General features: G+C 35.9%; 2 protein-coding genes across 6 annotated transcripts in view; one reads left to right on the top strand and one right to left on the bottom strand.

Annotated features, from left to right (window-relative positions):
• Window positions 1–12,300, top strand: part of LOC113239948 (homeobox protein homothorax) — a 452,743-nt gene that overhangs the window by 60,019 nt on the left and 380,424 nt on the right. The window lies entirely within an intron of this gene.
• On the bottom strand, window positions 41–2,206 carry LOC113239949 (putative nuclease HARBI1). The gene is made up of 5 exons (XM_026477124.1): window positions 1,617–2,206; window positions 1,306–1,502; window positions 990–1,122; window positions 632–773; window positions 41–547 (listed from the first exon to the last, which is right to left on the bottom strand). Exons 1-5 carry the CDS (start codon window positions 1,854–1,856, stop codon window positions 123–125), a joined length of 1,137 nt encoding a protein of 378 aa, XP_026332909.1. The 5' UTR covers window positions 1,857–2,206; the 3' UTR covers window positions 41–122.

Raw genomic sequence — 12,300 nt, 5'->3', positions numbered from 1 at the left:
ACATATTTGTGTTAGAATAAAAAAGACTGATTATACATTGATCTATTTATTTTCAAATCCCAGACATACCATATACACTTTTTACTCAAACATACATAACACACATTTGTAATATAATTATTTTAATTTGATTGTGTGGACCACAATCTCTGCACAATGCGATTTCTTTGTTCTCGTCCATGTGCTAACAGCTCTTGTTCAGCTCCAGTTGTGGAGCTGGCATTCTGCAGAGATTGTGGTGGCATCTGGTTCTGCTGATCTCCTCGGCTATCAGCATTTGCTAATGGTGGAACTGGTAGGTGATGCTTGTTGCAGATGTTATGCAACACAACACACGCATTGATGATTTTAGCCACAGTATGATGGTCATAATGTAACACTCTATGTGCTAGCAAACACCTCCAACGAGCTTTCAGAACACCAATGCAACGTTCTACTGTATTCCTTGTGAGACAGTGAATATTTGTATAATTTTCATCTGCACTACCAGGTTCAGCATTCACAATTGGTGTTAGAAGCCACGGTCTTAAAGGATATCCAGAATCACCTGAAAATTAATAAATGCTTAAAGAATTAAATTTATCTAAGTTATATGGCTAATTAGCATTTAAAAAATATTAAAAATACCCACCAAGCAGCCAAATGGCTTCTCCTCTACTGTAAAGGTCTTGGACATGTCGTTGGACATCCGACAGTTTCCAAATGTGGGCATCGTGTGTAGCACCACCAAATGATGCATCAACATTAATAATATTTAAATCACTATCACAGATCTGGAAATTTAAAGCATAATATATATTTATATCATTAGGCAATGTGGCTAGCCGTCACTATTAATTCCTTTTTTCATATGCTAAATATGGCCTTTGTTGGGTCTTATCATCTTAGGCTCTCTTTAGCCTGCAAGGTAAATACCTAAGCACAAAATAAATACTTGTTGCACTCAAAATATATAATATATTTAATTAGGAAAGTAGGTAGGTACTTACTATTTGAACATTTCTGGAATGGAAATGCTTTCTATTAAAAAATCTCTCCTCATGTTCTGTTGGCCTTATCATTGCCACATGTGAGCCATCAATGCATCCCAAACATCCAGGGAATCCAAACTTGTCAAAGAAACTATAACAAAAAAAAACACTTTCTTTCATTAATGATAAAATACAACTTGATAATTTTAGATATTTGTTTTCCATAATTATTCAAAATTGTTGTTGAAAGTCAGATAATTATGAGTGCCACAGCTAATGACTAATGTAGTTATAACTATGTATTTGCAATAGATAAAAAGTAAAGTGTTCTCACCCATTAACAATGGATTGTCTTTCTTGTGATGTTTGTGGAAATCGTATATACTTATAAAGTATTCTTTGATGGTTTAAGGCTCTTGTCACTTCTTTTACTGCTTTCGACACACTAGACTGGCTAAGTCCATGCAGATAGCTCATACCTACTGGCTTTTGATATGAGCCTGTTGCAAAAAAAGATAATGCGGCAAGAACCTAAAAATGCACATTGTAATTAAGGCTTCACAAAAATTTGTCACCCAGCTTTGACCATCACACAAACCATCATGTGACACAATGTTTACCAAGTCTCATACTATGTTTTCTTACCTTATTTTCCACACTAACTTTTGTTCTTCTTCTCGCCTGAGTAATGTAGGGTTTTAGCTCACTACACAAATCTCTGAACAGCTTCTTATTGAGCCTGTAGTGAGCTCGAAACTCCGAGTCGGAGAGCTGCAAAGCGTTGGCTTGGTTGCGAAGTCTACGCCTCAAAAGAGCCGTGTTATAAATAACATCTCTTCTATCATCGAAATTTAAAGCTTCTAACAACAATACAGCACGAGCCATGTTGATATTACGTCGTAATAATTAGGTGAATGTGAAACAAATACAAAGCAATTACTTTGCAATCGAAAAAAGTTACCTTTTTCAAGATCGCAGTCTGACAGTTGAAATTGTTTGTTGATTGCTATCGCTCTGCTGTCAAAAGTCATAGGTAATACGAAAACTCGACTCAAACCGAAGAGATTGGTCGATTGAATGCACTTAATAGTTCAAAGATTGTTCGATAGAGGCAGCACTGTCGCTGGTTTTGCTATGGCTTTGTTTTTGCTAATACGTAATACGAATTTGCGATTTACAAGCAAATATTGCGCGATTTTTGCTATCGCTTAGCTATTGTAAGATACGTAATCAGCCTGCGGTACTTCCCTTTTCTGATCACGGGGCACTTGTCGTCATTTAAGGCTGAATTAAGAGAGAGAGCAGTTTTTTTTTTAGGTTTTTAAATTTGCTCGCGCAAATTTGACAGTTAATTTTTTTGTTTAGTTGACTTCAGTTATCTCAGGTCACAAATCGAAATTCAAAATCCAGACTTTCGAATTTCAAGCAGATATTAAGGAACGATAGAGTAATTCCGTTGGCATTATGTACAATTTGATTTTTTAAATGACGATTTTGTTGGACTGTTGTTATTTTAATTTAATATGATACCCTAAAAGAACAAGCCATATGGCAATACTATCTTAACCTCTTCGCAGCCGTGAAACAAAGTCCCACTCGGCACCATCGGTGGTACCCTTCGGAAATTAACTTTAAAAATTACATTAACAAAAGCCAAACACATCGGCGCCCGCAGATAAGTTATTAAACATTGCACCATTACACTTTAATTTCTGCCCTGTTGGGATTTAGGGTGGCCACCCTAAAAAAAGGGGCAAAGGGTGCCGAATATGCTTACTTATTCATAAAGAGAGTATTTTAAGCGTGTTTATTTTTGTTTAAATAAATGTTCTCTGTGTTTACGTTGGTGCAGTCTACAGTACGTTGAGCCTTTACTTAGGTCTACGAACCGTCTTATCATCAGTGGTAAAGAGTTCAATTCAAGTATTTTAAAGACGTGTCACTGTCTGTACAATCAGCTTTATGTATTTGTATTAGTCTACAGTTGACTTCATCATCTAAAGATGTCCTTGTAAGGCCATGTCATAACTGCGCTCGTAAGAAAGGAGTATAATTCAGACAATTGTAACAGCGCTTTGGTTGGTCGGTTGGAATTTACTAGTCCATTCTTGAAACGTTTGTACGCTTTTACACGTTTTTGTTTTGCAGCTTTTAATCGAAGTGCGCAAGCGTCCGTACTTTATCATAGTTTATAATTTGAGCAGTTAAAAATAGCTAAAAACCACAGTACGTAAGTGAATGTTTAGGCATTTATATCTTTCAAACTATAGGGCTACAATAGACTTTGTCTACATTGGATATAACAATTGTGGCAAGATGACGTTAACTTGTTTCATTGGTTTTGATTAGTTGAAAATCAAAAGAGCCACAAAGGATTGGGAGAAGTAGTTTTATTTCCCATAACCTGTTGACTCTTCCGAGTATGCATAGATGGAGGGACGGCTATTAAATAGGCTATAAAATTTTAAACTATTGTTCCATTTATTCTACCAGCACTTATGTGCCCCAAATTCCCCGTTTCAAACTTTGTTTTTCCTAACATTTTTTGTCTTGTTTATTTTCAAATCGGGCGTATACGAGTGCACTTGAAGTTTTATAAACATGGAGTATGAATAACCTCTGTTTGTTTGTTTGCAACCGTGCCGTGGCTGCTGCGGCCGCGGCGAGCGGTGAAAGGGTTAATAAACTTATTTGTTACGTTGTCAAAAAGCCTATAACGAAAAATAATTCTTATTTTTTATGTTATTTTGACTTGAACTGACTGTGTGTGAGAACATAATGTATTTATTACACAAGATTATAAGTCGTCGCAGTTTCTTAGCGTAGACAAATTTTAAACAGCACTAAAGATAAATAATATCTCGTGAATAGGCGCAGTTTAAAAAAGTGTTCTATGAAAATAAACATCTGTCTTTTTTTAAATTCTTAATCCAACGGCATTGGAACGCGGCGTTTTGAGCCATGAGGGTAAAAAGGATCGGATAAAAGTTTTTGATTCCGGTATATTAATTCATGGCTTTGTGTTATTGTACCGTTTTGCCTTGCTTATGAAAAAAAAATGAATGAAAAAAAAAATGAAAATGTTTTTTGATAATATTAACAAACAATATGAAAGCTAAGTATGTATGTTCTGCTTAATATCCGTCGAAAAGGGATTTTAAGGTTCAAAGAATAGGGTTTTTTTAATATCATTCTTATTCATTATCTTTTGTTGCTGCTGGATGAGCACTATGGTCTCTCGTTGGGTTTTACGTGGGACCAATTTAGGGATAAAATTTCCCTGACTTTGTTCTGGTCTGGGGATAATTTTGTTAATATGACATCAAGTAATTCGTGTAATGGTTTGGTACATTTTGAAAATTTTATATTATTCTATTAGATGATCCGAGTCCAACTGCATTATATTAAAAGACGAATAGACATCGACCGCAGTATAGCATAGATATTAGATACTCGTAGATAAAGACCGGGTATGAAGTTATAGTTCAACTTCAAGTAACATTTCCAAGTTAATGAATAAGCAGTTAATAGTTTTAAGATAAAGTTGTAGATAATAATTTACTATTACCGCCATAGTCGTATTCATTAAAATAACATAGTATATTGTAGGACTGTAGCTTGACCAAATTGAGGACGTCCAACAGGAAGGTTACGTCAAAGGAATCCCTAATGCAAATGTATGTCATGACGTCGCCGAAGTCTTTATCTTTTAATTATTAATACAAAGATCGAACACTCAGAAAAAATTCCTTGGATCCGGCCGGATTCGAACCGACGTCTTCTAGCATACTGTGCTAGACGCTATACCAACTAAGTCACGGAACGAACCAGCGGACCTCACGAATTTTCCTATTTGCTTGCGTCGTATCTTTGTATTTGGTTTTTCAACGGCTTTTTAGCCGTAGCGCCATCTATGACAAATCTATAATATTTCGTCACCCAGTTAGATATCTTTACAGCTACCAGTCCCGGCTAGAGATGTCGCTATCCATTGTATTTAAATTTTTATTGAATTGACATTCAATTATTTTTATGTGACATTACGCTTTGTCTTTTGTCAAATATGTCCAAGTAGCCGGTATTTAAATTACTTACAAGAAATACAATCTTGAAGTATCTGTGGTCCTTGTAAAAGAGTTCGTCCAGGGAAGTACTGCCACATTACCTATTTCTGCCGCCAAGCAGTAGCATAAGCATTACTGCGTTCCGGTTTTGAAGGTTAAAGGTGAAATTGCAGGCGCTTAAGACTTGATAATTTATGTCTCAGGGTGACAGGCGCAGTGGAAAGTGTTCCTATTGCGATGTAAAGAATTTACCGGCACTGCAACTGCTATCTATGGCCGTCCCGTCACATGGTAGCATAAAAAATATCATTATTATGTAATGATATTCTTTGGTTGCACCTCTGCAATGGCTGCATAGCAATAAGGGTCTTTTTACTGAAGTCACTGAACTGTATTTTAACTATAATTTTATGTGCGATAAAGAATATTTCATTCATTAATTTCAGTCACTCATTCAATCATCACTGTTAGGCAAGAACTCACTCTTGCATTGAAATCGTCACATTGGTTAAACTCTACCGCTCATTCGTAGAGCAGATTCCCCTGAGAAGAATGAGCAAGAAACTCTAGGGGTTGCTTTTACTAAATAAACATTTGTACACATTTATCATTTACAATGGGTCTACACTTCACACGTTTGACAAGGATTGCGAACTTTTCCACGTCCAGGTTTTATCACGATGCTTATCTTAATCGTCAGCGAATGGTTACCATGCTTGTCTGCCACGCAGAGGTCCCGGTTTCGATTCCCGTGCCGGGAGAACTGTTGTTTATAGCCTATATTTATGGTTGTCTATGCTCATGATGTGGCACCAAAATCGAGGGTAAAAACTATTTCAACTAAATATTTGTTATAAATCGAGTTTTGTTCAAATGTAAAGATATGATTACATAATGTTTATGTTTTCTGATTTAGAAGATCAACATATGCCGTTCTATTGAATCAGTTCGCTTGGAAATCGCTTTGAAAGAATTCGGTCTAAAAAATCGTAGGTCGTTTGCACTTGAATCGATTTTATTGATATTTATTTAATAAACATTTAGAACGCCCTTTAAGCTGTATTCTGATAAAACTTAAAATAATTTTGTAATTCATATTTTCCACTTCGCTTGTTTCTTATACATTATAATAAAATACTGTCTTTAAAGTGGTAAATAATTTTATGACACAATCGGGATCAAAAACATTTTTTGTGCCACCATTTTGTCGTGTCCTAGATGTCATTCGTGTTTTGCTTCTCGAACTCCAATGTTTTCATGTCCCTGTAGTGTGTTGTTTTAAAGGTTTTTCTTAATATTTAGTAATGAATAATTAAAATTGTACAAAATGTGAACCTTTCTTCCAATTCCTTTAAGAATAGAAGGTTTAGCACACCTGCATTCACACTTTGACAATGACATTTCATGACATGTCTTTGTATCCATTTCGGTCATCTGATGATTCATACTATAGCGGAAATAACTTCTGGGCCACAACAATAATAATAGTGTAGGCCATCGATACGACAATAAGAATTTCTTTGACTTCTTTTAAGATGAGACGAAGCCCTTGAAACAAACATTGTCTTTCTCTTATATCCCATAGAGTTCTATTCCTATACGATCAGGAAACATGATAAAAAACAAGGAAACAGTAACTAATAGTAACAAAGTTTATCCCTTAAGTGCAGTTAAGGGCAAGACATGCCACAATTAAAGCCTTCTAACTACGACACCGTTTAACTACCTCGTGGGTCATTAAGACCCACCTTTACGACTCCCGCGATGACCCCCCGATCGTCGTAACTCGAAAAACTGACCTTCTGCTCATAAATGACTCCCTTGAGGACGCTTAAGTACGTAACTATCACGTTATAGCTGTATTTGTGATTTGCACAGTGGGTCCCTTGCGAGATTCGACTGGATAAAAACAGAGATAAATTTTTGCGACGCACTTATACTTCAACTTTTTTTTAATAACATTAACTATTCTTGATCAGTATCTTGTGATGGCATCGTCGAGAAATAATGTAATACAATATGTTAAACAAAATATAATGTTATATTTCTTATGGCGAAAATGCTAAATAAAAATGTCTTGGTCGCAAACGAGATAAAAATATGACGTGTCAAGCGCTAAAAACTCTTAAATGTGTCGTTTATGATAATGACGGTGTCTTGGGTAACAAAATTACATATTACTGACAACTGTCAAAACCGGATCACGCCTCTTGTGAATTAATAAATCAAGATCCGTTAGTGACAAAACTGGCATCAAAAATTACAGGTCACAAATCGTCACAGACCACGGCCATAAATCAACTCGGATTCTTTGTGTGATAAAAAAAACGAAACTAAGCAAATACCCGATCCGTCTACCTGCCCTCGTATCTTTTGAATGCTTTTCTTGTATTAAAATAAAATTTTTGAACGCACGGATTTTGGGACAAAAAACGCACGAAAAACGCTTCTTTCATTTCGTGCGTCCTTCTTTTACTTTGGTTCTGTTGTCTCCCTCTAATGGGGATGACGCTTCAACAAAACTGAAGCGTCATTTCTAAATTTTTGACTTCAATGTAGTCGTTAGTATGAACAGAACCTACCACCTACTACGTACTATTATAGTATTGTATTATCTGTGACAGAACTATGTTGAATGTTTCAGCGTTTGTAAACATGTAATGTGTAATGAATGTAGTGTAGTTCAGGTTATCTAAGTGAAACAAACACAAAAGCACAGTGGCACAACGCATATTTTTGACGGGACAAAAACAAACTCTAAAACATTTATAAATTCCAGTTAGTTATGAATAATTTTCTAACATTTACATATTTACGCCGGGGACACGACGAGCACTGCGCAAACAAAAGGCCCGGGCCGCGACTAAGTTCTTTTAATTCCAACATAGAGCCAAACAAAAGTTAAACAACCAAACCTCATTTTATAGACCTTCGTTTATGGCCACAATATTCAGTAGGAGCCATTTTGTTAAGAATATTTATGGCATTTTTTGTACGCCTCGGGAGAAATGACTGATATTCGACATTTACAAGTATACCATAAAGACATTTGTTCATTACGTCCCTTTATGGCTGGTCGTAAAGCGGGCGAAATATATTCGCACGTTGTTGTCTCAAAATCAGGTGATTAAACGGCGCGGGCGACGTCACCGTTGCCACCGCGCTGCCGTCGTCCGCCATGCCCTGTGCCGACGCACGCGCACACTATAAATAAAAATTTCGTAACAGGAACGTTCCATATTAATACACTATAATTTAAATTTCGAACTACTTCAGTAGCGACTCGGCCGGCCAGCATTTTTTAAGACAAAAATTGGAAAAAACAATCACCTGCCCGCCGCCGTCGTATAAAAAGTTATTAAATAGGAGGCGACTTAACTAAATTACAAAACTCGACCTTTGCGCATTATAGAATAATTTACCATTAAAAACGTAGTACTCTCGAGCGATTTTAAATCATATACTTATGGGTGACAAGCATCAAAATGGCTCGACGAAGCTGATTTATTAAAACTCTGACGAGATCGATCGGCGGGCATCTTAGGTAGCGTCTCGGTGCTTTATTTTATCTTATAAATAGATTTTTTATTACAAATTACAGGGTACCACGTTTGGTAGCGATTTTGATGCCGTCCTTCGCCGGTTTCTTGGTGTAATAACCGCCGTTTGTGCAGTTATCAAATTATACACTTTAATTTGTGCTAAATAGAGTTTAATTTACTCGGGGACCTGTCGAGGTTGTTTGACGACCGTATGCGGACTTACGAATTTAATGACGGGTTCCGTGGTTTTTTCACCGTGCAGGTAGCCCGGTATGTGGAGTCTCGAGTCGGGCGTCGGCTGGAACGTCGCATAGTGCTCCAATTCTCCGCCGCGCTAACAAATAATAATTAATTAATCGATTATTTCGAGTACAATTTTGTGGCGATTGTATCCACACGCGTCCTTACTCCCTTTCAATCGCGCACAAAGGGCTCACATGAAGGCATTTATTCAATTACACAAACAATACACTATTTCGCCTGAAAGTGCACAATGGGGGAATAATAAAAGCTCAGGTAAACGTTATGAATAGAGAAAACGACAATTGTCATCGGACAAAGATTTTTGGGACGAGTCAAAAGTTATTCTCCTCGTTGTTTATTTTTAAGAGACGTGTAGGACACAATTCTTTTTTTTTTGTCGATAGGAATATTCTCCGGAATATCTGTGTTGATTAAAATAGGAATAAAAAGCGGATGCATAGCTCGCGACTCATAAAACGGAGCGTTATGTCGGCATCGACACCTACCACTTTGTCAGCGACCGGGTTTTTGCTACACCATGAAATATAATGGGACCATTAAGGACCTCGCAGACATAACTTGCACTTTGTTATGAGTCATTGTTTGACAAATATTTTTCATCCGCCGCTCCTCCCAAGTTAAATTAGGAGTCAGATATGAATGAGATGCGCATTAGTGCATGACAAAAGGCAGATTTCGGACTGCTCGTTTATCTCATTTGCAGTTTTTATTGTCTGCTGGTAATGATCCTCGAAATCGGAGCTTAAGGAAAAACTGGCCAATTCGTTGATACGAGCTCTTTAATTCGTATGTAATACAAAAATTACCTCTTTCCATCCAAGACGCGGTATCAGTCGATCGCATGCCTTATTAGCATTTAATTCGTAGTGTCCAAAAGTGGGGGGCTTCACGGGTCGCTGCCCCCCAAAATGAGGGACTTCCTTGCCCGAGGGTGGGGGAGGGGCCTTATTTATGTGTTTGTTACATTTTTGGGCTTTGTATTGGCTGAGTTTTGATGAGGGCGATTTTGGTCTTACGATATTAGTTATGTAGCAAAATGACTGCTTTGAGTGACCTAGTATTACAATATTCTCTTCACGTGTTAGCAGCTGGTATGAAAAACAAGAAGACTTATTTATTACTTCAACTTCATGACATAAAACGTACGAGAACTGATGGCTTTGGAAGATTAATTAACGCGATAAGAAGTTAAACGTCTTAAGCGAACTAACGGTCGTATTTACTTCTTTGTCGCGTTTAAGTTTCGCCTCATGACTTAAGGGATTAACTAAATAATGAAATATCGTATAAACAAATCAGCCACAAAGGATCACTGACCTAATCATTTGCCAATGACTGTACAATCCGACACGTGGAATAAAACTGGCGATGACAGAAAGAGAACCGGTTTAGTAACTAGTAGTATTTTTTTTCGGTTTTAAATTTTATTGATATTCTTGTAATAATTATAAATAAAACTGAGATCTTTGAGGCGATAGGCAATTATGTTTTTTTTTTTGTTTTATATCAAAGTGCGCTATAGATTTGTCATAAATTAAATGATGAAATTAGCAAGAAGGGAAAAAATATTTTTGTCCATCTTCAACAATTTGCAACCACTGTGTGCTAATATTTCATATCATACTACACAACGGCGCGGGAATGATAACCATTACCCGGTGGGCGGGATCGTTTCAATGTCATCCACCGTCACACCGGTCATTATGGCAGTCTTATGAGCACTGTGATTTTATGTACTTTTTATGTGGCCACTTAAAGTGTTAGTTTGATGTTGTTATTACATTAGATAATGATAGATGCAACTTCTATGTGGGCTCTGGCATTGGAAAGTGGGATGGGTGCACAGTGGATCTACATGATATTCAAATGTAGACAAAATTTATTTTCTTTTTATTACGATTTGTTTTCATAATTTACAGTAAACATTAAATATACATGCAAGTCTATTTCGTAACAGAACATAAGCAAAAATTAACGTAACGAAACTATCGTGAGTTAATCGATAAAAGAAAAGCATAAACATCGATTATTTCTCATAATCAATAATTCTTAAACGACATTTACGGCTCTCCGGTCATAATCGATTCTATACATTTTAATGCCACTCGTTAACCACGCCGCAAAGGTCACTGTAATATATACCTTAGCGTTTAATACGTATGATATTAATTTGCTTGAGGGATTTATGAGTGTTTGAACGATAGGCATAGAAACGGTTGCTAATTAGTTAATGAGATTGGTTTTTTAATAATTTTCTTTTATTGTGTAGTGCACTCGAGTTTGTTTTTATTTTGACACATCGAGTGAATAAATGTATACATTTAAAAGCAAAACTTTATAAACCAAATTCGTTTTTTTTGTTTGTCGATGCAGGTTGTACAGAAGTTGGTAATAACCATTTTTTTAGCAGCAGTAGAGCTTCTTGTGATAGAGTACGATCAGGAAAGTGCTGCCGCCTTACCTATTTCTGACGATTTCTGCGTTCCAGTTTTGCAAGGGTCTGGTGAAATTACAGGCACATGCGGCACTGTAACTACTATAGTCAGGCGTGTCGTTTACTAACAGGCGCAAGAACCTTCACTTGGTATCATAAAAAAAGGCCAGCATTAGGTTTTAATAACGCCACATCTGCACAATGACAACTTTTTAGGAGAGATGTTTAATGATTCTACGAACGAAATTAATTACAAGTCGGTACAACCTCAAATGGTTTTCTTAGTTTATATTATCATTTTGAAAGAAATATATAGTAAAATTGAAGATATACACTGATTACTATAGGGTGTGAAAACTAACTTACTGTGGTGATAGAAAAAAACATAAACTTACCTCGAAATTTTACAATAAAACGACTGCATTCTATAGGTACTTTACATATAACAACGATTTTTTTATTATCAACTGAACTAAATTAAAACGTATTCACGTTTAGTATACGATGTGCATTTTTCAAATGGTTTTAGTTTCGTTTGTAAAAAAAATTAATTCTGAAATAAAGCCCGACTCGCGTGATGGGACCGATTCACGACGACGATACGTAAAAATTAGAATTCGAGGTGAGGTAGTATGGACTCCCTAAATAGGCGAGTTATAAAATGTCATTCATCAAATTTTGTTTCATGTAGTTCGTCATTATTTTTATGCTTTTCATGTAAAAAATTTATTTTTCACATGTGACTTTTTTATTTCAAGTGTACAATCTATTTACTAACACAATAATTAGAAAACTAAACTAAGTGTAACATATTTTTAAATTTATTACAATGACAATTACAATTTAATGAAAATGTTGTTAAAAACATAGTTCACTTATAATTACATTTTATAGCTTATAAATTATACAATTTAACTTGAAATTGTGTACACTTTAGTTCGTTATAGAGCGTGGTAATTTGTCTATTGAATAATTGAGGGCGATTGAATAATTGTGTGTTTTCAATGTTACCAAATTATTGTTAC

The sequence above is a fragment of the Hyposmocoma kahamanoa genome, unplaced genomic scaffold, assembly GCF_003589595.1.
Source record: "Hyposmocoma kahamanoa isolate Upper Pololo Valley unplaced genomic scaffold, ASM358959v1 117, whole genome shotgun sequence".
Classification (NCBI taxonomy): domain Eukaryota; kingdom Metazoa; phylum Arthropoda; class Insecta; order Lepidoptera; family Cosmopterigidae; genus Hyposmocoma; species Hyposmocoma kahamanoa.
This window is presented reverse-complemented; position numbering and strand designations above follow the sequence as displayed.